Here is a 27,960-nt window from a genome sequence, read left to right on the forward strand (position 1 = left end):
TTTCACCATTCATCCCACTGTTCTATATACATTACACGTACAATAAGCTATATTATACATTTAAAATATTTGTACAAAATACAAATACATTGTGTGTTGTTAATTTTGCAAATGTATGGAATAAAGGCAATATTATTGCAAAGTGGGGGGAATTTTTTGCATAAATGCATGTATGCTATGGGGTGGGGAAATTGCCGTTACTTGAATGACTCTTCCCCAAAGCTGATGTTTACAAGGTTCAAAAAAAAAAAAAAGCAACTGAATGGGCTTGGTTGTGTGGTTAACATTCCAAACCTGAGGAGTTTAGTGGACACAAGTTTGGGGAGACGTAATTAAGTTTCATGAGAAAGAACTAAGGTTCAACATATTAAGAAAAACAAGAACAATACCAGACAGTTGGCGTACTGTTCTGAGTATTATTCCTGGCAGTGAGCTATTCAAAAATATAGTTGACAACTGGCATGCTGCCTTCTCACCGCTAACACTGGGTCAATTCACTTGGCATGTCAGTTACACACACACACACACACACACATGAACACACTTCAGAAGCACAGCGAGATGTTTGTATGACAGCCACAAATTCATAGAAACAGCTAACATAAAAAGTTTACCCAACATCACATTTATATATATATATATATATATATAAAAACACATCTGATGCATCAGTTTTTTTTTGTTTTGTTTTTTAGAGGACTTTATATTAAAAAAAAAAAAAGACTGGCACTGACCACCACGGAGGTGCTTACAATTGGAAGATATGAGGACAAAAAAAAAGAAGCTTGTGAATGGTGTCTATTGGACAAAGAAGTGACATCAGTCTGCTGTGATGACACGCGCACTGATTTGGCAAGAAAAAGTCATTACAATTATGAATTCAACAAAGAGATGTTGCAAGGACAACTTACACAAGTGTTAGCAAGATTAAAAAGCGCTCAGTACCTTTGAGGGAATAGGAGGTGCTGATGAAGCTTGGCAGCATCTCAAATCCATTTGACACTACAGGCCTGTGTTTCCATGGCGACACAGGTATTGTTGCTAAAACCGAGTTTTTAGGCAGCTTGTAACAATGGCGCCCGTTTCACGATAACTTGAAATGGGTCGAATGTCAGAAGAGTTCATCAAGAGTAAAGCTAAAAGACAAATCTCAGTGACTTGAGATCTGCGCCATGTGTCTAATTTGATCGTTTCAGGACAATGTTTGCTGTCATCAAACCTGGACTGAAAATGGATCACGTAGTAGATGTGTGGATGAAATCATTCAACGCTGTTGAAATTGTGTCCACTGAAAAAAATGCTTAATGACGTTGTGACGGGAAAATGAAGGTTCAGATTTGCTTCATGAACCAGTTGCTGTGTTTTTTTTTTTACTCCTGTAGATGGCGCTCTCTGCACAAAGCACAATACCTTGGCACTTATTAAAAACCTTTCTTTAAGCCAACAGTGCCATCTAGAGGCGGTAAAAAAAACTGTTTCGTGAAGCAAATTTGAAGCTTCGTTTTCCCATCACTTGTTTGTTCATGACTTGTCATGAGTAAATGGTCTAAACGAAACGATTGGTGTACATATGGTCGATAAAAACGATCGGATGGCTTGACACCACCTCCATCTTGACGGCTGAGACCTCCAACAGCGAAGTCACGCGAAGCCAACGTCTGAGGCAGTTTTTAAAACATAAAACAGAAACGCCTTTCAGGTTTTTGAATTGGGTTCAAATCTCACTGAAGCGGCTCGGCCAGGGCTTGACTTCAAAACACGACGGCAAATAAAAGCTCAGCGACTGTTCAGCGCACGGATGATAAACGACGGCAGTGATCTCGCTCACGCCAGACTTGGTCCCGGAAATCCATTTTGGTGAGCTATTTCAAAAAAAAATTTGAAAATACTGCTCCTTCTGAAGTTTCCATCTGCGAAATGCGATATAACATTACAACAGCCGTCATATATAAATCAAAGCTGTAAAATATAGTTTTGTTTTTTTAAACGTCTCATTCGTGCATTGATTCGGAGGTGATTAAAGTGCGTCTCGTTCACTGTCAAAGCTGTCCAGTGAAAAGTTTCGTCACATCGCCGAAAGGATGAACACTTCTTCCTCCTCCTCCACTCCGGTTCCTTTTCAGTCACAACTGATCCCAGGTCAGTTTCTCCATCCATCTTGGCATCTTCAGCTCAGCCCTGTGCGGTTCCGTTTCCCTCGTAGGAAACGTAAAAGTCGTCATTTCCCTGAATTCAGCACGAGGCGTTTACTGTCGACTCCAACGTGCCCGATTGTGAACTTGACAGAAGGAGTCTCCAGAGTGACGCTCAGATGGAATAGGTGGAGCTCTCCGACTGCTGACGGATGTAGCACTGGAAACTTTTGTCCCCTATTGGATGTTCTCTGGGGAAACAAGGAGAGTGGTGAGATGTTGGGCAAGAAAAAATAAAATTAAAAATAATTTTAAATAAATAAATAAATAATGAAATAAATAATATACAATAAGTTGGGCGACAACATAATAAATAAAAATAAAAATAAAAATAAAAATAAAAATAAAAATAAAAATAAAAATAAAAATAAAAATAAAAATAAAAATAAAAATAAAAATAAAAATAAAAATAAAAATAAAAATAAAAATAAAAATAAAAAATAAAAATGAATTTGCTGAGCAGAAGCACGTACTGGCTGCCTATCTTGGTCTTCTTGAACTTGTCTCGCTTGTACTTGGTATGCTGCTGCTCCAAGGTCTGCACGGCTGAAACGATCTGCTTCAGAGTTTTGTAGGTCTCCTGCGGGTCGTCAATGACAAAGCTGGAATATTCTTCTTGCTCGGGTCCGTCGTACACCGACTTGCTGCCGCAGGCCTCTGCGGGCCAAAATGGAGAGCGACGAAGAAGGTGGGAGGTCAAACGAGTTCAACGCAAACACTCATGGGGAGGTTTTTGCCCGTTCTGACCTTCCATCTTGATTAGTTTGGTCATGTACGTGCTGTACAGGGAATAGATCCTCTCAGTCTCTCTATCGCCGTCCACGTCCAGCTGGATGTTGGCTGGGAGCCCGCTAGACACAGATGCACGCAAGAACGTCAGAGAGCAAAAACACAAGATAAGGACCACCCAAGAGGACTTTTGGAAAAGTCCACACACCCGGTGCAGGGCGTACAGCCAGGCGCCGTGTCGGCAGAAAGCTTGCAGCACAGCCAGTGGCCGTTGAGGTAGGCTGAAGGATGATAGGTGCTGAGACGTTTGCGGTTGCATTGGCTGACTTTGGTTAAGATGTCGATCCAATCTCGCGCCTCCACGCAGTTGTTGGCTTGGATGTAGAGCGCCCGCTCTGGCTGGATGACCTGGAACATCTGCGGGAAGACGATGATTCATTTTCTCGAAATCTGTAATATGACTTTCTTTTTTGTTTTGTTAAGCCCTTACATTTTTCATCTTAAATGACTCCTCCTCCAGCCTTTCCACAGCCAGGATGTTTTCTATGGGAATGCTGCAAAGAGCTCCCTCTCCTGGAGGGAAGAAGTAATGCATTAGTGGCGTTCATCACTACTTTTTAAAAATACATTCTTCGTACGATTGCTTTTTTAAATATGAAGTAGGAGGCAATTAAACAGCTTTACTGCTTTCTATTTGCTTTTTTAAAAAATATACACTACCGTTCAAAAGTTTGGGGTCACAAAATTGTTTGGGTGACCCCAAACTTTTGAACGGTAGTGTATATATTTATTTAGATCATTATTTATAGATTATATATATAATCTTCTGTGTAAAAAATCTTATAATATATACGTATACTTATATTCATAGATTATATATAATCTTATACAAATATAAAATATAATTTATAATAGTTAATTCATAATATTTTATTCTAATAATATTTACACTACCGTTCAAAAGTTTGGGGTCACCCAAACAATTTTGTGACCCCAAACTTTTGAACGGTAGTGTATATTTGACCAGCCAGGATCTATACATGTGTGTGTTGATGAAATGATTGCAGTACAAATGAATGTTATGTGATGTTGTACAAGTTGTTTGCTTGAATTCAGCACATTGTCAGCCATTTTATGTGCACACAAAGACGAATGGAAGAGGCTACCTTTAGTCTTGTGGTAAGTGAACTCATGGTTGGTGAGACGAAACCATCTCTTCTTAAAGTTCTTCATTCCAAATCGGTTTCTTCCTTGCGCTCTCTTTATCATAAATCTGAGCGGGAGAGAGCGAGAGACGTTCAGATGAAAATATTTATAGATGAGCTCAAGCTCAAAGTATTTATTGCGGTAAAAAAAAAAAGAGTACACGACTTGTGCATGTGTCAAATATCTGGTCTTGTTTGCATTTTTTGAAATTGGGTTGTATTAATTGCTGCTTGACTGTTTAGAGTCAACATCTGAAGTAAACTTGAGGATAAGGATGCTTGTGTTACTTGGCTCAAACACACAAAAAGGAACTTACCGTAATTTTCGGACTATAAATCGCACCGGAGTATAAGTCGCACCAGCCATAAAATGCCCCAAAAAGTGAAAAAAAACATAAATATGTATATAAGTCGCTCCTGAGTATAAGTCGCCCCCCCACCCAAACTATGAAAAAAAACGCGACTTATAGTCCGAAAATTACGGTAAATGGAAAAATAATTTTATAAATTATATAATAATAATAATAATAATAATAATAATAATAATAATAATAATAATAATAATAATAATAATAATAATGTAAATTATACAATTAAGACAAACTGTACCGCTTTGCAATTGCCATTAAAAAAACTAAACAGAAAGCACAAGCTCTTCACAAGTACGAGACACACACGTAATCACTCTGATAGTTTATGAATCCCAAGTGTATTTCCAGTTAATGTTTACAACTTGGAAACAGGTGGTTGGAGCGAAGCGTGGGAAATTAGAAACAGCACGCTTGAAAACCGCCAGTACCAGAGCGATGCTGTCCTTAATTGATAAAACATGGAAAGGAACGAAGAGGAACTCGTACGCTAGCGCCAGACGACTCGGAGGAGGGGGAAAACGATGCGACGGGATTCCTCGTCTCCTTTTTTTACATTCCTGAGCCCCAAACGTGCAGAGGTGGAGCGGTGCTGGAGTGTCTCATGTGCAGCGATAAGGTGACACACACCAGGCAAAGACTACAAACGGGGGTCGGGAAGTGGGCAGATATGTGAGGAAGCCAGGAATGCGTGGAGAGTAACCGCGTCTGGCGCGTGACCAGCAACGAGTCAAACCGTCGTTTAAAAGTGTCACTCGATTTACTCCCGGCCGTATGAAACCGAGCACTGGGTCTTCTAGGAGTGACACGGGAGAGGAGGTGGAGCACTTGGAGGGTTTACAGTGCACACACGAGGAGGGCTCAGCTCACAAAGAGAAGCTCTTACCTGCCCTTGGCGCCTTTTGAGCCCTTCCCATCCACCCTCTTTATTGTGACTTTTACACTTCTACTCCCCGGTGGCAGAAAGACAAGAAGGTGAGGCAGGAAATTAAAATTCCTTTGAAGCCTCTTTAAAAAACACAAGTGAAGTAACAGCGGCGGATGTTGGCCACAAAAAGGACCGGGTTCATATTGGACCTCCTCGTGAAGGGACGGACGGGTCAATCGTAGTTATTCAAACAGCAGCCAAATGGTTTGCATTGACAAATATGGCGGGCTGGTATCACGTGAAAAAGGTGAAGGCAGCTTACCCCTCTTTGAGCATGATTGGTGTTTCAATACTCTTCTGATCCCACTTGCCGGAAGTTGATATGAGGTCTAGAAACTGCGGACAAGAGTCAACAATATTGCTTTTTCTTTTTTTTTTTTTTAAATCTGTAATTTCTCTCATATCCTGGTTGTCGTCCAGTTGTTTTATACTTGTTTTCTCATTTTTACTTGCCATGTAGCACTTTGAGATTCCTCCGAATATAAAGTGCGTTGGAAATATCATTTATTATTATTATAAATCATTTTCTCAGTCAATCAAAGCCCTTATTTTAGTACCAAGCTCAGAAATGACACTAAAATTCATGCTTTAATATACATCTATTTTCTCAACATCCAAAATATTTAAAATAAATAAAAGATTTATTTTTTTAGATCATTTTCATAGTCAATCAAAGCCCTTATTTTACTACCAAGCTCAGAAATGACACTAAAATGCATGTTTTGATATACATCCATTTTCTCAACATCCAAAATATTTAGAATAAATAAAATATTTATTTTTTTTAGATCATTTTCTCAGTCAATCAAAGCCCTTATTTTAGTACCAAGCTCAGAAATGACACTAAAATGCATGTTTTGATATACATCCATTTTCTCAACATCCAAAATATTTCAAATAAATAAAAGATTTATTTTTTGATATAACTTTCTCAGTACCTCGGTAGAGCAAAGTTCAGAAATGCCACTAAAAATGCATCCTTTGATATACGTCAATTTCCTCAACATCCAAAATACATGAGAGTATTTCATGTTAAAAAAATGAACTGCTACAATTCAGCGGGTGTGAGAAAAAGGTAAAAATGCCCAAACTCACATTCTTCACAGCATCAGCATACTTCTGCTCATTGAAGTAGTCATAAAATCCTGCCATGTAAGTCTCCTTGAAATTAGCCTTCGAGGAAGCAAGTGAAGAGAAACATGATCATATAAAGTAGCTGGGATCACAATAAAAGGACATTTTGCTTACTTACAGATTTTGACGTGGCAAGACTTCCCAACGTCTGGATGGTCTTGGAGATGAGGGTAAGCGTTCTGGAGGTGGCGGCATCCTGCAACGCAAAATAAGAAGGATGCATAACAAACAGCACATTTGAGATTGTTAAGCGACAGTAAATCCGACTCACCGGGTGGTGAGGGCGTAACTGGAAGAGATTGGGCGACAGGATGGCTGGAGCAAAGAAACGCAGAAAGATGAAACTGCTCACTGCTGTGTACCGCACGTCTTGGTCTTCATCTTGGAGGGAAGAGAAAATAAAAAGAAGCATTTGGTCGCTGCAATAGGCTTTTTTATGTTCAAATATATATTTTTTTTGCGTAATTGATCCGTTCTTGTATCCGGATGTGAACAATAGCATTCTTCAACCACATGGTGGCAGTAGAGTATAGAACGAGGACAGGCAATACTCGGCGAGCAGAACGTCAATCAGCAACCTGTAATTCTGAATGAATTGCAAAAACGTGTCCTCGAACACCTGATGCCGCTTATTACCTTGACCTGAGGTCAGTTACCTTGGAAACGAGTGGCAGCAGACTCTCTTAGCGAGAAGAAGATGTCACACATAACAGTGGGGCAGCGAACGCCAGATGTGGTGATGACGTTGAAGATACGGTCCACATAGTGGCGAAGGTTTTCCTGGGGCGGCGAGATAAAGAAGATGTGTCAGATAACCGCGGCCGCACGCCAAAACATTCCCTTACCCTATTTGTGTCGAGGTTTTCCGATTCCTTGAGCTTAACTGGGTCGATTTCGCAGGGCTTGTGTTCTGTGCAGATCTGCGGAGAGATGGAATTAAGAACACTTCCGTGACTGGTGTATTATATAGCAGCTTATCTAAAATGACTTCCTACCTCATCTATGATTGGTTTAAGTGTGACTTGGAGATAATGCATCCCTGCCAGTTTCATGGTCTCGTCGATGCATTTGGACGTGAGCGAGTTCCCCCGGAAAATGGTGTTGGGATCCCTAGGTGAGAAAGCGGAACAAAATTTGGAGAAACATACAGCGCTTGAAAAATTCATGAGAGCGCGTTTTGAAAAAACATTGATGAATGAGTTTTGAAGAGGAATTAGAATTTTTCTTTGAACTCAGAATTTGAGTCAGTCACAAATCAGTCTTGCGCATCTTCCCTCAACCACTCAAAGGAAATGTTATGTTCAAGATTCCAAGTAAATCAGGCTAATTTGAAATAATGAAATGATCTCGTCATAAAGTATTTTTCTTTGTCTAAAAATAACTGAAATAAATCGAATCAATTCAATGTTTAATCCGATTTGGATACAAGTGTGTGTTGTTGTTACATTCCAAACATACACTACCGTTCAAAAGTTTGGGGTCACAAAATTGTTTGGGTGACCCCAAACTTTTGAACGGTAGTGTAAATATTATTATAATAAAATATTATGAATCAAATATTATAAATTATATCTTATATTTGTATAAGATTATATATGATCTATGAATATAAGTATACATATATATTATACGATTTTTTACACAGAAGATTATATATATAATCTATAAATAATTATCTAAATAAATATATACACTACCGTTCAAAAGTTTGGGGTCACCCAAACAATTTTGTGGGGTCACCCAAACAATTTTGTGACCCCAAACCTTTGAACGGTAGTGTACATTTTTTTTTTATTATTTACAAACTGAGGTGAGAAAAAAACATACACTGGGTGACGGGCTAATAAAATCGTCGTGATCTCATTTCTAATCGAATCGACATCTTTCAAAGCACGAGATTCACAACTCCCGTTCAAAAAAGCAAACACGACACTCACTGCGTCCGGTTGACTTCGGCGTGTGCGATGGCGCTGATGAAAGGCACGATCTTGCCGTAATGGAGGAAGAGCCGCACGAGCGGAATTGCGGCTTCTTGCTTCTCCCGACACACCTCTCCCAAAATATTTGCGGTGGACGCCGACACGGGCTGCGCGGGGAGCAAATCACGTCAAGCCTGCGACGCCTCAAGATTCCCACACGCACCTGTACGTTTGCAGAATCCAGCAGCAAATCTCGGAGCGGGGTGTAGTGCTCCGATGGGAAGACGTGGTCCTCGGTGTAAACGATGTTCAGGCGTAGCGATCCCAGCTCTTCTACCTTCACAGACTTGCCTGCATTTTCCCTGGGCTGAAGATAGTACCTGCAAAGACGGCACAAATGAGACTCCGACAAGAACGTCGCGAGACCCATCGCACCTACCACGCATCGTGGACTCCAAATTGACCCAAGACTCTGAGAGGAACCCGCACACCTCCCAGGAACTCATCACCAAACTTCAAGTTGCTGGCATTCCACAGGTCCACCCTGGTGGACATCAATCAGAAGGCACTGTTCAAAGTGTCACTTCTCCAGGTTGCTTTCATCCATACCTCAAAGCCAGTTTGTCCACGTCTTCCTCTTCAACGTCAAATTGTCGCTTTGTGCAGCTTAAGGGCCGTGTCACCTGAAAGAAGACAAACTCGTCATGTTTGGTGGTCACAGTCACGCTGGAACAAAGTTCCTCAATCTATTCCCGCAAGGTTGGAATCATTGAGTGCTACTACGATTGTTTACTGTGCAACTTTCAAGAGGCCAGACATTTATGAGTCAGAGTGTCTGCATCAATCACACGCTTGTCCTTCGGGCCTGCAGCGGCACTAAAGGAAGTGGGAGGAGCCACGCATGGGGGTCAACAAGGGCACTTTTTCAAATGTGTACAGTCGACAATTTAGGCGGACTGGTCTCTCGTAAAACAGAGCGTTTTAAACTTCCTGATGACGATTAGAAAGTGATTACTGTGATGAAAATATTATGGACTAATCACGACTGTTCCTTCCAGGACAGGATGTTCGTGGAGTGTGATGCAGTAGATAGCGCAGAAGCGCTAATGTCATTAAGCAATTACTCAATTCAAACGTATTAGCAGAATATTTCTGTTCATTGCTTTGAATAAAATACTCAGAAGATGTTTTTGAAAGGAGCTCAGAGGGTCTCCTGATGTTTTTGTAGGGATAGCTACCGTAATTTTCGGACTATAAGTCACGTTTTTTTTCATAGTTTGGGGGGGGCGACTTATACTCAGGAGCGACTTATATACATATATATGTTTTTTTTCACTTTTTTGGGCATTTTATGGCTGGTGCGACTTATACTCCGGTGCGATTTATAGTCCGAAAATTACGGTAGTTTAGATACACTGGGGAAAAAAAAGTTGAATTTGGTTGCACCAATAAAATCAAAGAAACTTTTTACCTCAAAATAGAAAACTTCATCAAACTGTGGATTATTGGTTTTCCGCTTCACCTTGGTCTTCTTTGCTTCGGACCTGAAGATAGCAGAAATAAAGAAAAAAAAAACATTTTACGCAAGGACATTATATCAGAGACATTCGTGTGCATTATTCAAACCTGGAAGGTCCAAGTAGCGAGACAGCAGCATAAGGGTCACATTGCCCATTGACGATTGGAAGACCTTGGCACTCCAGCACTCTGCAAACGAGACGAGTTTTTCTTCATTTTCTTTTCAACGAATAAACTCCCCTATAGCGTGTCACACCCGCAAACACGTCACATCCTTATTTGATACTAATTGCAATGCATAGTTGCTTTACAGGCAACCATTTTTAAAGCCAGTTAAACCCAACATTCCCCGGGGACGATTAAAGCTCGGTTAAGTTCTCAATTACCACTTCATTAGCCGACTAATGCTAGGCGGGTCGCAAGCACTGTCAAAAGCGGTATAAAATGACACCAGAAGCAGCAGCAGCTCAAAAAATGCTTTTAGCTCCCTCTCATCGACCGACCCTCTTGGATAAGAACCCCAGCGAGTCGCGTTTGTCAAGCGTTTGTGTTTTAGCGGCACAAGAGAAATGTGAGTACCCATGTGAGCCTTGTTATTTTTCCGTTAAAGCTTAGTGGGAGGTGAGAAACAAGACTCGTGTGGGAGCTCGTGCGTGTGGCAAGGAGATAAATTCATGATACACGAGCGGAGGGTTTATTTTGTTATACCCCCCCCACACACATTAATCTAAAATCTACGGAAAGAGGTCAAAAGGGCAATACATGAACAATTAAAAAAAATATTTGGCATGTGGAATCATTCATAAAATGCCCATGGCAGCTAATTTAAGAAACCAAATACAAGACAGTTAAAAAAAACACAATATATCACAAACATATGATTTCAGCTGTTGCGCTGGCAAAATTAATGATGTTTAAATAAGTCGGTCTCACCATAAAGCATCATCCCAGCCTTCAGACGTATATATTATTCAATTACCGTAATTTTCGGACTATAAATCGCGTTTTTTTTCATAGTTTGGGTGGGTGGGGGTTTGACTTATACTCAGGAGCGACTTATATACATATACATGGGTTTTTTTTCACTTTTTTGGGCATTTTATGGCTGGTGCGACTTATACTGGGGTGCGACTTATAGTCAGAAAATTACGGTAGAAGGAAATCACTGGCAGCATTTTTTCACGGCTGCTCATCGGTATTTTCAAAAAGGCTGACGACTGCAAAGCGCGCATGCATCTCGCTTTTTTGAAAACATAAAAACGTTTTTTTCCCAACTCTCCTCCCGAAATAGCACAAGAGTCAGGCCAAGTCTTTTATTTTTGCTGCCAATAGAAAACATTTGGGCATTAAAGACGAGAACTTGATTCCTCTGTATTTATCTCGCTGCGTCTAAAGCTGTCCTGCTCCCAGATGACATCACACAGTAACGGAATTAGCACACACAAGACGAGACACCCGGCAGGACGAATCACTTCCTGTGTGTCATTCTGATGCACTACTAGTCACACAGAAACAAACACACACACACACACACACACAGGGATGCCTAATAAAGAAGCGCTGGGTTAAGCGTCTCTAATGCCGGCGCACTTCCTGTCCAATAAGCTTGTTTATGTAACCCCTGCTTGGCCTACTCTCCGGCCCCCCCTCTCATCACGCCGCTGAGCTCTGACATGCCGCCTCAGACTGCCTGGCAGACATCTTTGCTTGAGTTCATGCGACTCGTTCTCATGTTAATGCGCTAGTTTGGGGCGCCCCCGCATCCTGTCAAAAACAATTCCAATCCAGCAGCAGGATAATGAATCAGAGAGCGCTCCCCCCCAAAAAAATGGTGTCGCCGCTTAAGCAGTATAGCAGATGAAGGATGAGCTATTACTGAAGCTGATCCATGGTTAATAGATAACATATTTTTCAACTAGAATGACAATCAGTAACATGAGATTTAGGTGAATGTGCAATATTTGCAAAAAAAGAAATTGAGACAAAAAAGCTGATGTAGCTTTCCGTGCATTTAAAACAGGTTCCTCGAGTTGCAAAAATGCAAACACAAATATTTGCCACTCTTGGAACAAACACAAAATCTGTAACCAGGATCGAATGTCTGCAAGGATTTCTTTGAATGAGTCGTGAATGGGACCGAATAAGATGACCTCGTGATCTCGGCTCTAAGCACCTTAGCCACTAAGTGTGGGAGTGCGGCCATGATGGATCATCATCATCATCATCATCACACTTGTACTGCTTGACTACTTTCGAAGTGGTCAAATAACGGGCATGATAAAAACCAGCAGCAAGCATTTATTCGTCGAGGCCCCGGCCGGCGCACAGGAAGCTAGTGCAGTCAAAACTTTGGCAAGAATGTTTACTGGAGGAAGCGAGAGACAAAAACGCAAAGGGACACGCCGTCATCTGAGGACGACTTGCCAGCTCGATCCATCCATTCGCTAATTCGGAATAACGGTGAGGCCGCAGGTGACGGGAAGTGGCGGGAACGAGTGTTGATTTATGACAAAAGCCCGCGTGCGGATGCACATCCTGCAAGTTGACGCGCCGTCTTTTGAGTTAAATGCCGCCTCGCCGTTCGACTTGTGTAACATTAGTCGTGTAAAACGAGAATGGGAGGAGAGTCACGGGAGGACAGACTTTCCCACGCTTCAACAGTTACCAAAGGAGAAAAAGTGCAGGGTTTATTTTGGATTCTCTAAACCATAGGTGTCAAACTCAAGGCCCGGGGGCCAGATACGGCCCGCCAAATCATTTGATGAGACAAATTGTGCATCGACTTTATGTGTTACAAATTGTCTTCAGTTGAGAAATTATTATTTAACTTTTGAACATAACGGCCCTCAGAAGGAAACTATGCGGCCTGCGAAAAAAATGAGAATCTAAACTATTCGGAGTAGATGGGCAGGATAACGTGATAATGAGTCTTTGTGTTTGTTCAATGCAATAGCAGGGGAAGCATGAGCAGAGCCTCACCGCGTGGCCAGTTTGTGGTTGATGACTCCGCTGTCTGTGATGACTTCACTCAAACGGAGCTCCAGGTGCACTTTTCCCTGCCGAAAAAAGGGACAATTCACAAAGAGGAAATATTCACACAATCGAGAATAATTCGCATTACTTTTACACTACCGTTCAAAAGTTTGGGGTCACAAAATTGTTTGGGTGACCCCAAACTTTTGAACGGTAGTGTATATATTTATTTAGATAATTATTTTTATAGATTATATATATAATCTTCTGTGTAAAAAAATCTTATAATATATATGTATACTTATATTCATAGATTATATATAATCATACAAATATAAGATATAATTTATAATATTTGATTCATAATATTTTATTATAATAATATTTACACTACCGTTCAAAAGTTTGGGGTCACCCAAACAATTTTGTGACCCCAAACTTATGAACGGTAGTGTATTTGTGTTTTTTTTTTGTGTGCGTCTGGAATAAACTAAAAAAAAAAAAAAAGGGGGAAACATTTTTCTCAATCATGCACTCCTAATCAATTAGCCAATGAAATCATTAAAGGAATTTCTGAGCCAAAGTGTTTTCAATATTGTATTATACCCTCACAAAGAGTCATGTTTGCAAACATCTTATGAGTCTTAATGAAAAGCGTCAGGTCCAATTTCAAATCTTATCACGGTACATTTAATGGGGACATTTCCGGGCCTACAATAGAATCCTCCCACTTGCATGTGTGAAATTAGTACTGTATGAAGGTCCAATTACTTGCTTCTTAAATGAATTACACTAAATAAAAGCACAAATAGTGGTCGAGAGGGAAAATAGTCACACTGAAGTTATTTGGATTCGGAAGTGATTGGATGAATGACATCATGCTGATGTGGCGCTACAGCTGATTAGAAACGCCGGGTTAATTAATAGCGTCGCTACGCAAACTCATCCGAGCTATTTGAGCAAAGGCGAGACGACAATGCGTCCTCTATTGAAAAGAGGCGAGAGACGCTATCTGCCGACTTCATTTGATCCTTTCTCGCTGGCTTTCTCTCTCCGACGCCCATTCTGCTCGTACATCCTTCCGCCTCGGATGAATGCGGCTCTGTTCCGGGGCCACACACGCCCATCTGTCTGCAGATGTTACCATTCACTGTGTGAGAGCATCTGTGAGGAACCACTGGGGTGTGTGTGTGTGTGTGTGTGAGCCAGACGCCTGAATAGTGAATAGCCCAACAGTGCGTGTGCAGAAATCACCCACTGGAAGCTAAATCCTAAAAAAAAAAAAAAAAATCAAAAAAAGCTACAATACCAGAGCGCTGACCTCCACCCAATTCATAAAAATTCCACAGTCACACAGCATTAAATATAAACACAACAACTAATGTACTCTTAAAAGAGGTGATAAGAATCTTCCGGTTCTCAGATCTTTAAAAAGGAGCGGTTTGTAAAAAATGTGCTCAATTTTATTTCATCAAGCGCTCGAACAAAATAAAATCATTTGAATCCAATTTTTAAATGTATTATTTGAACCAGATGATTTTATTTTGTGCAACCACGTGATGAAATAAAATGGAGTCAATTCAATTATTTCTTTCATTGAACTGTGGCGACTTTGCATTTCTTTTTTTAATGAATATTTAAATCACTTCAAAAGGGAAGCCAAGTAAACAACCAGAGCATGAAACCCCTTTTTTTCCCCTCCTCTGCAGCTTGAGATGATATCTGAGAGTACTGATGAGAAACAAAACAAAACAAAAAAAAAGTTGAACCCTCTCCAGGTCAGTCTTTCCTCAGTCTGTCTGTTGCTCAACAATGAGTCACAGTTCCAGGAAGTTTCTTCTCAGCTCTACTCATGGCTTGCCATCGTTTCACAAAAAGACATGCCCCGAGTCTTTAACGATTCCAAAAGGGAGCAGAAGCGATTACAGGTGAGCTATTTAAAGTGTTGTGTGTACTGACCTGCACTTCTGAGTCAGCGCTGACAGGTTGGAGTTGGAACCAGGTGTCTTTCCCGTGGTATTTCTGCAGGTCTTCTTTCTTCACCGCAACCTTACCTGCGTACATCATTGCCGAATGACAAATGAGCTCTTTTTTTCTTTTCTCACCCCCCCGAAAACCCCCCTCATTTTGAGTTTTTTTTTTTTACCCACCAATACTCGAGTCCCTCCTGAAGACATCCCTGTCAAAGATATAGAAGGAGAGATGTCTGAAGCTACGTGGGATCTCACAATAGAAGTCCTCTCCATAGAAGGGACTGTTGGAGTAAGAAAAACAATGCAGTGATGTGAAGAGCAAACCTCAAGGCTAAAGTAGATCCTCCACATGCAAGAATATTAGTCACCTGAGATGTTAATAGCTAGAGGAGATAAAATGACAGTACAATGGAACAAGATGTAAGAGGAGCCTACACAAGCACAAGAAAATACAATTTACAGCATCAAACCCGGCGAGACTTCCGCCACGTCGGTGATTGACGAGTAGAACTGCTTTTGTGCACAGTTGCATATGATTGGATTAAGATCTCTGTTGACACGTCAGTCAGTCAAGCGTGGCAAAGTTGACTCGCTGTCTCCTGGAATTGTTATTCTTTTTTTTTTCTTCATCTGATCGTACTTGTTCAGTTCGAAAGTTTGACATCGTTGGTCATACAATTTTTTATTATTATATTTATATCATAAAATATTTATTTTGTTATTATTATATTTTTATTATATATTATTAGTATTATTTATTATATTTATTTATATATATTTATTTAGATAATTATTTATAGATTATATATATAATCTTCTGTGTAAAAAATCTTATAATATATATGTATACTTATATTCATAGCTTATATATAATCTTATACACATATACGATATAATTTATCATATTTAATTCATAATATTTTATCATAATAATATTTACACTACCGTTCAAAAGTTTGGGGTCACCCAAACAATTTTGTGACCCCAAACTTTTGAACGGTAGTGTATGATGTTATATTTTTTTTATTATATATTTTATTATATTATTTTTCTTCAGTTTTGTTTTATTGCAACTTCCCGTCCGCGAAGGACTGAAAAGAGAAAGAAGCGAGATGGCGGGCGGGCATACCACAGCGACTTCTCCACAATCTTGGTCCTGAAGACTTCTTCTTGATCCAGGTTGACAGTACAGTAACAATCCCTCATCCTGTTTGGCCCCGGGTACGGAGGGATGTTTTTAGCTTCTCCTGTGCAAAGAGAAAGGCCAGTGAGTGCTTATTATTCAGGAACGCTGCAGTAAGCAATAACAAAATGTTCACTCAGGCACAATAATGAATGTGATTATTTATTAAAGAAGAGTGACAGTAATGAAACATCTTTTGGTAAGTGTACAACTTGTTTCGAATGAGACGCACACAGGTCGACATTATTATGACATCATCAAATGGCTACTTTTGAACAGTGGATGGAAGGAACTGAGTGGGACGCTTCCTTCATCCTGCTCTGTCTGTTCCTCAAACCTATGTGACACTCCTTTTCACAAGAATGCGGCCCAACCACCCACACGTGCGTGCAGATATTGTCCCGAACCCTCATGAGGACTCCTTCCAAAAGCCTCAGATGAATTGAAGTCCTTCCTTCGGAGACCCGCATAGCGTGGCCACATGTGTTTTGGCATGCCTTTGTCACATGTGTGCAGCCACATGTGAGGATGTTGTTCAGCAAGTGAGCTACAACGGATTGATCAGCAGTATTTCAAGTTCTGGACTCCATGACATCTTCATAATTATGTGCTGTTGAGCGTGAGGAATCTACACTGTAAATAAAGCAATTAGTATTTTACGGGCATAAAACAATCGTTTAGGTTGGGAAAACTTGAAGATCTCGATGACTGATATTTATGGCAGCAAAGCAAGTGTGTTGTTTTGACTTATTTTTATTTTATTATATTATTTTATTTAAATTTATTATTTATTACTTTTCTTATTGACTTGCAAAGCAAGTGAGTTGTTTTGACTTATTTTTATTTTATTATATTATTTTTTATTTTATTCATATTTATTACGGTATTACTTTTTTTTATTTCCATAAATGGGACAACTGTTCTGTAAACTTCTTTGCTGGGAAATGCAGAAAAGGATGATTTCCATAACAGCAAAACTTTAAACATTTTTGCAAGAGGACTGATAAGGAGACCTTTGCTTGTATTTAAACATTACAAACGCTTTGCTGTATGCACAGATACAATACACGGCACTGTTTCCATGTGCCTAAAGGGGGGAAGGGGGGGGGGGTTGACTTTTGACCCCCGAATAACTGGCTGTAAAGCAGCAAACGGATTCTCTCCATAAAAGGTCATGATGACGAGTCAGACATATTGAATCAATTTGTCCCCTAACAATTGCGTTTTCCATAGGGAGTCTTGCAAACCATCTTTTGACGCAAATGTGTACCGTTTTTTTCCGTGTATAGTGCGCCCCCATGTATAGTACGCACCCCTAACAATGGCATGCTGATGCTGGAAAAAAGCTTGTACCCATGTATAATACGCACCCAATTTTTATGAATTTTTTTTTAAATTTTTTTTTTTTTTTTTTTTTTTTAAGTCCCAAAGATCGTCACACACGCAGGGAGGCAATGGGTCCCATTTTTAAAGTCTTTGGTATGGTCTTAACTAGGCTGGATGTCATTTTTTTTGTTGGCGTTGATTTCTCCGACTGCCCCTAAACGCACCACCGCGCTCCGTGCGCGCATGGGCTGCGGACGTGAAAAAGGCGGCTCTGTATGGGAGAGACGTTGAAGAGGAATAAAAACAACCTTGGAAACCAAAACTTGCCCCTCGTCGTGACTCGGAGCCGCAACAAATGTTTCGGATTTGTGTAGGGTACATTGTGACAGACGGCAAACTAGCAGGTGATCGAGCGAGCGTCTGATACAAGAGCATTGCGGTCGTATGGAGCGTGTTTGAAATGAACAGCAGAGACGAAAGGAACAAGGCAAAGTGTTGTGAAATAAAATATTACCTGTAATACGCATTTTGTTATTTGCTGATTGAAACTGCTAATTAAACTGTGAATTGAAACTAATAGGTGGAGAACTGAACTCTCGCTCTTTATATAGCTGACGTGTCTTGCGCAACCGTTCTGCGCATCTGTAATGGCGGCCTCCGTATGACGTCCGGTCCGCGATGGAGATTAAAAAACAAACAATATTTGACAATAACACACCATCGAGGATTGCACCATCGCATCAAACGATGTGTCGTCAATTATGAATTTTACTAAGTGTGTTGGGCAGGATGGCTGAATGCGATGCGCGATTGACAACAAACAAGAAGAAAGGTGAGTTTTATTTCGGGGGAGATTTGTCATGTCTCGTCCCCAGTTTTGCTATGTGTCTAGGTTGCCATAGTTTCTGTTCGTGTCACCCCGCTCTTCCTGTGTCACCTCAATCGATGTAACGTGTTTTGTATTTAAGTCCTGTCTGCCCCTCGCTCACCGTTGGATCATTGCATGTGTTACTGTCATTCTGTTCCTGTCTTTGGTAATGTCACCCTGTCTTTTTGTTCCACGACTTTGTCGGTTTTGTTGTACCATGACTTTCTTTAAGAAAAAAAAAAAAAAAAAAAAAAATTAAAAAAAAAAAAAATTTAAAATTTTTTTTTTGTACCCATGTATAATACGCACCCCAGATTTTAGGACAATAAATTAGGAAAATATTGCGCACTATACACGGAAAAAAACGGTATTTTCTGCTTCTGTGCACCTGGTGACCTTCTGAATGCATCATCATCTTGTATTAAAACTCCTAGGACAGGTATTGCTGCTCCCGACCTTTGACCTTGACGCTTCTGAACAGCACGCTTTGTGGCCCTTGCAGCATGTAAGCCAATTACAGAAGTAAAGTTTGCTCTTTGCAGAAACTGGACTGAGCCATTGCTTCCAATACAGTTGGAATGGCCTCAGGGCGTATTTTCTTTGGCACCCTTTTTGCTCCCATGTCAACTCATCTGTGCTACTATAGAACGGAAGACATCCCGTCAAAATCCCCGAAATGTAAAATCGGGACTCCTGACCACACCCCGCTGAGTAAAAATGGTTTCTACCTTATTTCCAAGCATAACACCCTTCACTTTGATTATTTATCCTCTTAGCAATAATCCCTCATTTCCAATATATGTTTTCATTTCATCCATGACCTCGATTGGATCGCGGCCCGAAGGTTATCTTTGTAACCAAACCATTGTGGATTTATTTTTTTTCCTTGTAGTCTTTGATTTAGTCAATAAAACTTAAACTAGACAGCACAAAATGTATTCTTCTATCTATCCTACTATTTTCCTCTCCTCATTACATCAGCCCATTGTTAGTATATTCCTTTTTGAAACCTCATTTATTTATATTTTCCCTTTCCTCCACTCGGCCTATTTTCTCCTCCGGCGGGGTTGGATTTCATTATTTTTTTCCCCCTGCTTAATATTGAAAACAAGCAGAGAAGAACAACACGCTTCTCCTCTCATCATGCAAAGCTCATCAATGGAATCCTTGGAGAATATCTTACTAGGCCTAGTATGAAAACAAAACTTGGAAGGTCAAATCAAATCCGCACGTCATCGCAGAAAATTGCAGAAATAGCCCGAAGAAAGCGAAACTACTACCCAAGGGTCAAGTGAGCTCTCCATCTGATTACATTTGGTGGAAGATGCAAAAATGTGTGCAAGGAAGGAGGAAGCACAAGTGGTTGAAGCAATGCCCGGGGGGGGGGGGGGGGGGGGGGGAATGTGCTGCTTTGTTCATCTTCCTTCTCGATTGCGTGTACGGTTACAGCAAAAGCGACTTGTTATTCTAATCTCGGGTGACGTGAACACATTGGAGAATACACAGGCATGAATATTCGCTGTCCTCGCAACACGCATGGAGGGGGCTTAAGGAAACAATTATCCGCAGCCGACCGACTCAATGAGGGAGATCAACCACTGCTGAGGAGAAAGAAAGAAAGAAAGAAAGAAAGAAAGAAAGAAAGGGGAGTGCTCCAGAGCGCCTTGCATCGGGAGAATGCTACAAGAGGAAATGAGATGAGGAGAAAGGAATTTCAACGGGATCCAAAATGTAGCTTGAAAAGAGCAAAAAAAAAAAAAGTTAGGAGCCAGTGCGGCCACAAATCTTAAAGAAACATCCCCTCTGATGAAGCCAAATGCGACAAACTGGTTCCTTGGCTCAAACTCCTGACGTGACAATTCCCCTAACGCTACTTGACACTTTTTTTTGTAAGCGCTTCCTTGACTGGTAAATATTCAAATAAGTCACAAGCTTGACGTACGGTATGGGAACAAAACACCTTGAAATAAAAAACACATTTTGTTGGTTTGTTTATCGTCGGGGTACTTCGAATTGAACGGAATCATCTTTGGAACTTGTATTTTGAACCCACCTGTGAACTCGGATGACCTCCTTATGAAACCACCGTGTTTATTCACTAATTGCGGGACTCATTCCAAAGCCATTGAATGTAAAATATGTAATTGCATGACTCATCCCTGCAAGTTCTACAAGCATGACAACTCATATTGTTACAGTGACAATAAAACATTTGATGTTTTATACGCCGGTTGGTGAAGACGACGAGTCACAAAACAATAAATGCCTAAAAAGAAACAACGTTATATATCGTATTGAAAGCCAGTCCAGCCTGGGGCCCGAATAAACAAGCACAACACATAAAAGAACAAATAAAAAGAAAATAACAACTCCCTTTTCCCATTTATTTATATGAGCATGACTACGCACACGGTCTCTTGACAATAAATTGGGCAAATGTATTTTTAATTGTAATTTTAATTGATGTCATGTGCACGACTTGGTGATTTCTGTCCCGGCGATTTTTACAGTAACATCAAAAACAATGCGTTGATCCGGTTTGGAAAATTTACATTTAAAGCACACTATCGTCCTTGGGGAAAGAAAAACATGATTGGGTTACTGATCAAACTCATTCCCATCATGTGCTGGCAATAGCTAATGTTCACACCAGTCTGGTGAGTCTCAGTGGAAAAGTTGAGTGAGACAAAAATAAACAACCACAAACACGCTCTCAAACGCACACTTGTGCAGAGAGACTTTGTGTACGGACGCTAAATATGGGAACACGTTCCACGTGAGGATGTGATACCGTCCGAATGTCGGCTAGGCAGCTTGGCTTGGACTTCCAGAACGTTTCTCAGCCTCATCAACAATTAAAATGCATCTATCTTCTAGTCGTACGGACTAGCGGGAACGCCAAACGTCACTGGCGACAAATCACCAGCGTTTAACTCAAGACCGGTTGTACCGTATTTCCCGGAGTATAAGTCGCTCCGGAGTATAAGTCGGCCCGGCCGTAAATTGCATAATAAAGAAGAAAAAGACGTATTTTCCGGCCTATAAGGCGCACCGGACTATAAGGCGCACCTTCAATGAATGGCCCATTTTAAAACTTTATCCTTATATAAGGCGCACCGGACTACAAGGCGCACCATTAATGCATCATGTCAGATTTTTAATCTAAATCAAATCATTCTCCGTTTTATCTTTTTTATTTCAACTTCAGACGGAACAAATTACTTTATAATCCTAAAATAATGATCCATAGTCTTTTTGAGTCATGATTCATAGTCTTCAGCGGGCCACTTATGATTGATTTCATGACACAATACTTCGGGCCAGTTTGAATTTAGGAATTTGGTCCATATATAAGGCACACCGGACTATAAGGCGCACTGCACTGTTGGTTTTTGAGAACATTTTAGGTTTTTAGGTGCGCCTTATAGGGCGGAAATTACGGTATATAAGTTACACTGGAGTATAAGTCGCATTTTTGGGGCAAACTGATTTGATAAAATCCAACCCCGAGAACAGGCATGTCATCTTGAAAGGCGATTTAAAATAAAAATGAATAGGCAATGACGGTACGGTATGCTAACGTTACGTAAACACATACCAAGGAACTGACGGAACACAATAAGAGTTATTCAAATAATTATAGCATAAACAACATGCTAACAAGTTTATCGAACCATCCGTGTCAATCCAAATCATTAAATCCAACCAAATCTTCATCCTCTGTGTCACTTATAAACAACTCCGCTAACTCCAGAAGTAGAAGATGCAGCGCTTCCTCTTCTACCTGGCTTACCTCAAACTCATCGTCAGCTGCAGTTCCAATTATTCCACGGGGCCTAGAGCGCCCTCATGTTGTTTAGTGTGAAAATAACATGTGAAATGCTATCATGTGTTAATAATTTCACTCCTGAGTATAAATCGCACCTCCGGCCAAATTTATAGTCCGGAAAATACGGTACTTCATGCTTGTTAGGCCACGGTGAGCAGCTAGAGGGCAGCCCGGGAACAGATCCCATCGCCAGCACACTCCGAAGCCTTTATTTATCCTTTCAAAGCCAGCATGCTGGGCCTACTGTGGCATTTCTTCGCTCTTCCAAAGTACTGCTCCGTCATGGCGCTCAGATTACTGAACAGGAAGGAGCTGCTGTGTCCCAAACACTGTCTGCGTCGAAAGAGTCAACACAAACGTTTACACCGTACATGTAAGAGAACATTGCTTTCTAGGAAACGCCACAGGAAATGCATCAAGAAGTCGTTCAGTGGGAGAGAGAAGATGTCTGCTTCACTAGCATTCCTTCTTTTCAGTCTGGACTAAGGGGGGGGAGGTCTGGGAACCTCTGTTAGACAGCTGTGAAGGGGGCGAGGGGGAATTCTGTCGAAGGGAACCCACATTTTCTCCGAAGCTTCAACCCGACAAAGTCACATCGCCGGCTTTCGAAGCACGCTGATCGTTCCTGTCGTGTTTCCACAACATCCCAAAATACACTTGAAGTGTAAAAGATGCGAGAAAATGATAACAACAAACTGCTGGGTCAACGCTGTCGTAGATATGCCGAGCAATCATAATATGAGAATTTGTGCCGACAGCATCATATCGTGTAAACGTTTCGTCGAAGTATCTGTGCGCGCCACACAATGAGTCTACATTCCGGCCGCATGATGACATCAGCGCCAGCTTCTGGCGTGATGTATAAAATACTTTTTTGGGACAATTGCGTTGAATGCAACAGGAGTGAGAAACTTTGCACTGCTGACCCACCCGCCACTATTTCTCAGCTCAGTCGCTAGTGCTGAGGGCCGCGTATTGCTAAAAGGACTCGGTCAGCTATTCCATAGTCGCCCCGGGGAAAATATACATAAATAACAACAGGTTGCGTAAAAACGTCTCAACAGGAATATGAGCAGTTGAATGAAACGGTCATCGAAATCAGCTAGCTAACATGCTAGCTGATTTTTCTGGTAATTCATGTTCATTTTCGAAAATGTTAGCATGTTAGCTGTGCCGCTGAAAGTTCCGCTGCCTCTCCTACATGTTAGACAGCAGTTCTGTCCCTCTCTTGTGTCCCACCACATCTGCTACGTATTAGCTTGATGCCATGCAGGAAAAAACACAATTCTTCTGTAGTCCACTGCAGCTAATCAGGAAGTGAAATGGGGGGCAGTTTCCTGTTTCCTGTTTTACAGACAGTATGGACTCCCACTATCCTTTCTTGGTTTCCGAAAAGCATGTGCTCCTCCGGTAAACTCAGGCGAGTCGTCATCTGGCAGAGAGTGTCCCAATAGTAAGTCGTTTCCGGAAAAAAAAAATGTTGAGGTCTGAGTGTGATGAAAACAGTGTGAAGCAAGTCTTAGAATCACGCAGCACGACGGCTGCTCGCTGACTGCACGGTGGGAATTATTTCGTAATGAAAACAGCGATAACAGGAAGACAGTTATCTAAAAAGGTGTTAATATATTTTATCATTTTTTTAAGGGTACACTACCGTTCAAAAGTTTGGGGTCAAAAAAATGACCCCAAACTTTTGAACGGTAGTGTACCGTAATTTTCGGACTGTAAATCGCGTTTTTTTTCATAGTTTGGGTGGGGGGGGCGACTTATACTCAGGAGTGACTTATATACACATATAAGTTTTTTTCACTTTTTTGGGCATTTTATGGCTGGTGCGATTTATACTCCGGTGCGACTTATAGTCCGTAAATTACGGTATATATTTATTTAGATCATTATTTATAGATTATATATATAATCCTCTGTGTAAAACATCGTATAATATATATGTATACTTATATTCATAGATTATATATAATCTTATACAAATATAAGATATAATTTATAATATTTTATTTATAATATTTTATTATAATAATATTTACACTACCGTTCAAAAGTTTGGGGTCACCCAAACAATTTTGTGACCCCAAACTTTAACGGTAGTGTACATCTGGAAGTCGATGCATGATTCAAATATTAGCTTTGGAAATGGTAGCTTAATTTTGGATCAGCGTGACTGTTTTTGCTGAACATGTCAATTTATTTACTACATTATTTCATTTATTTGTGGGTCCTCCTTCCTGTAGGCCGTTTGGAGTCAAAACAATCCGGACAGCACAGATGAATGGGGGTGGCCAGATGTCACTGAGATTGTCCCTTATTGACCAGGAATAACAATTAGGGCACACACAGGAAATGAATGTGCCAGTGAAAGACAAAAGATAGAAACACCCTCTTTCAGAAGAAACACATACTATCATTTCAACAGGAGTCTAGGGTCACTAAATAAAATAAAAAAATACAAATTGTGAAACACTTGGATTTAGATTGATCCTATTTGGAATAAAATTCTAGATCTGATAAAAGAGCCAAATGAAAGATTTCATCTTGTTTGGTAAAATAGAAACTCTTATTTACATTTTTTTAAACCCTATGATTCTAAAATAATCAAAGGTTTAAAGAGACTTGAGAATTCCATCAGATTAAATGGGGAAAAAATCCACTGCCTTTATCTTCAAAGCTTCAAGACTTGCCTCAGAGATCCTTGTTTCTTAAAGTGTAATAATCATGATCTACTATCACATGTATGGGAAATAGACACCCATTCAGTCCAGTAGACATGGTAGCTTTGAGGCAAGTATGCTTCATGCGCTGGAATGATCATTTCTAAAAAAGGGTCAAGAAGGTTCCAACAGAGCTTTCCCTAGAAGATGCATTCAGCATTTTATGGCTTCATTCATAACAAATCGGTAGATGCACTTAACGTGCCTCTCGCAAACCAGGATACCCACTGGAGATATCTAAATATAGCAAGCTTTTTGCAACAATCAATTGTGTGTGTGTGTGTGTGACTGAGATGGAGCACAAGAAAACACACAAATAAACGCAAATTATTATCCAGCGTGTATGCATATGCAAATAAAGGCATTGCAATGGGAAAAGACGGGTCTTGTATGCCAGCTGCAACATTCCCACAGTCCCCCCCCAATAGAAGTCTCTTTTCCACTGTTGTACAGTCTACACAGAACCGCATGTGATTTGAATTAGAATAACATTAACAAGACAGATCGGTCCCGTTCCTGCAGCCCTCGGTGCCTGTCTGGCCCATTAATGAGGAGCCATCCATAGAGGCGCTCAGATTGGGGGTGGGGATTTCCCCCCCCCCCCCCCCTCTTCTTTTCTTACCTATTTTAATTTTAACGCTCTGAAAAACCCGCAGACCTTCCTCTTCTACCGCCATGCTCTCGCCGTCCCTCAGTTCCCTTTAGTCGGCTGAACAGACGCGGTCCTCCACGCTGGCCGCTTGCAGCTTCTCCAGCAATGGGATATTCCAGAGGTTTTTGCACATCTACGCGCACATCGCTGCGATCGCACTCCGAGCCGAGCAACCCGCCGCTGGCTGCTTGAGAACAAGGAGACCGCTACAGTTCTCTCTGTCTGTCGTTCACGCAGCAGCAGCAGCAACGGCGGAGGAGGCGGAGTCTCCACTGAGCCCCGCCCACTTAACGGAGCCCCGCCTACTTACAGTTGAAAGGAAGAACCCTGTATTCCAATCTAATCCGACGTAAAACATAATGGTCATTTGTTATTGTCTGTCAGAGAGTTATTTGTATCAAAATAGAGATTTAAAAAAAATGATGGTTGGTCATGGATAGGCATTGACCGTCCCCCACACACGCACAGCATGATGCCGATGGCTAAATTATACAGAAAAAGAACAGCCTATAATTACGGGCTTTTCAGAAAGTATAATTTTAGCAGTTGGCAAGACTGGTCTTCATGCCCACATACTTGACGTCGAAGCCATCCTTGAGCTTCGGCAAAAAAAGAGATCACGTTTCCTTCATTCTCAAGTGACTCCATCGCAATTGATTGGCACTTAAATAAGATGAATTGCAGATGCTTTTGAGAGAAAGAAAAACATTAATGAGAGATTAGATCCATCCTGATAGACTTTATCAAAATGTGGAGAGCGTCTAGCATTTTTTTTTTTTTTTGGAAGTGTATTCAGATGCAAGTATTGTGAAAGTCATAGAATACAAAGAAGCCTGGATAGAAATTGACCCACATTGATCTTAAAACAGATTGAAGAGTCCTACTGAAGTGTTGACCTGACCAGTGAGAGGTTTTGTCCCAGAGGGATTAAAGATCCATTCAGGTGCAAGGCCCGAGGCTACTATCAACCCAGGCTTGAGCTATCGGGCCACGCCCACAAGACCATAATGGCCACGATTCTCAAAATATCCCAGCGCCGATGCGGAACATAAGACCTCAGCTGGCCGAGCCGCAACTGTGGGCGTAAAGAGCGGTTGGACTTCCCCTTCAGCAGAAATCACAGCTCGCTTCACTGTTGAGATTAGCAGTGACTTTTTTGGAAAAGCTCTAAAGCTCATTAGGAGGCCGTATCACCATTAGACATGCCTGAGATCAGAAATCAAACTCTCCACATAGCTGTCCGAGGCGGGAATGCGGCGGCGGCCCGAGTCACCGTCAGTGACCAACATTTACAGAAGAAAAACGATAACCCAGTAGATCTAGCAAAAGAGCCGCATCCTGCAGCATGGAAGATGCACGCTTGCTGCATCATATACGGAAATCGTGTTTCGAACCACATTTGCACTTCAATGTTGTGACTACGCCCTGAGGCACACCACAAGCCCGTGAGTGAAACTGGATGAAACGGGAGGAGCCTCGTTTGACATCATACAAGTAGCTCAATGATGAAGTATCCTGAGATGTGTGTCAAGGCGAATCGAGTCAAATTCTGCATTTGAGTAAATGATAGTGAGCGGGTGTTTATTGTTATTTGCTGAGACGCATCCTTGTCAACCACCACCACCACAGAGTGTGAGGGCGTTGTCACACGTCAAAAAACTGTACAACCGCTGTGGTTTGTGCAGACCTGCACACACGCACACGCACAACACCTCGTATATTGCGCATATGCAACACTGTAGTCGTGGCTGTGCTTTAAAACTGACCAGGGATGGGAACAGATGGCGTTTGACATGTGCAAAGTTAATCTTTCTCAAGCTTTATTCTCCATATAGGGCTTGAATCAAATCAGAGTAGATTCCTCAAAATCTGATGTGATCTGCGATAAACAGAAGGACCAATGCGAACCGTGTCAGGGGGATAAGCCTGTTTTGATGTTTTTAAACTGTTTGTGTGTGTTTCAATCATGCAATCTGTAAGGACATGCTTTCGAATTGTGCTGCAACAGTCAAGGCGACAATGGGAACATTTTCTTTTCTATTTGTGCTCAAATTATTATGAAAATAGTGTGTAATGTATCACTGTAGGGATTTAACATAGCGGTACTTTCAATCTAAAGAACATTTTACTGGATCGAGTCAAGCCTTTAGGACTAAAGTATATCAAGACACATTAAAAAAAAAAAAAACACACAACAGCAGTATGTATCGTACAGTACCGTGTCCAGAAGAACACACAGTGCAGTCACAATTCAGGCTCCATCATTGCCGTGACCCTGTGAGAATAAACAGCAGCACAGAGGAACGTGTGAATGGATGACGATCAGTATTATACCGCCACCTAGTGGGCACACAGCAAAATAGTCAATATTGTTGAACAACTGTTAAGAGGTACACTACCGTTCAAAAATTTGGGGTCACAAAATTGTTTGGGTGAC

At 41.0% G+C, this 27,960-nt stretch overlaps 1 protein-coding gene across 3 annotated transcripts; it reads right to left on the reverse strand.

Moving 5' to 3' along the window:
• Positions 1–188: 188 nt before the first annotated feature.
• Positions 189–27,798, reverse strand: rasa3 (RAS p21 protein activator 3). 3 transcript variants are annotated; one of them, XM_061275997.1, is made up of 24 exons: positions 27,742–27,798; positions 16,069–16,186; positions 15,117–15,220; positions 14,926–15,020; positions 12,973–13,049; positions 10,102–10,182; positions 9,947–10,019; positions 9,085–9,158; positions 8,915–9,019; positions 8,699–8,855; positions 8,494–8,642; positions 7,552–7,666; positions 7,402–7,476; positions 7,213–7,336; positions 6,828–6,937; positions 6,675–6,752; positions 6,518–6,595; positions 5,685–5,758; positions 4,088–4,194; positions 3,412–3,494; positions 3,130–3,338; positions 2,940–3,043; positions 2,666–2,849; positions 189–2,383 (listed from the first exon to the last, which is right to left on the reverse strand). In XM_061275997.1, exons 2-24 carry the CDS (start codon positions 16,143–16,145, stop codon positions 2,308–2,310), a joined length of 2,409 nt encoding a protein of 802 aa, XP_061131981.1. In that variant the 5' UTR covers positions 16,146–16,186; positions 27,742–27,798; the 3' UTR covers positions 189–2,307. The 3 variants fall into 3 exon arrangements, with proteins under 3 accessions (XP_061131981.1, XP_061131980.1, XP_061131979.1); XM_061275996.1 differs by lacking the exon at positions 27,742–27,798 and adding an exon at positions 25,494–25,772 and having other exon boundaries at positions 8,705–8,855; XM_061275995.1 differs by lacking the exon at positions 27,742–27,798 and adding an exon at positions 25,494–25,771.
• Between the last annotated feature and the right edge of the window lie 162 nt (positions 27,799–27,960).

This window comes from Syngnathus typhle, linkage group LG4, assembly GCF_033458585.1.
Source record: "Syngnathus typhle isolate RoL2023-S1 ecotype Sweden linkage group LG4, RoL_Styp_1.0, whole genome shotgun sequence".
Lineage (NCBI taxonomy): Eukaryota > Metazoa > Chordata > Actinopteri > Syngnathiformes > Syngnathidae > Syngnathus > Syngnathus typhle.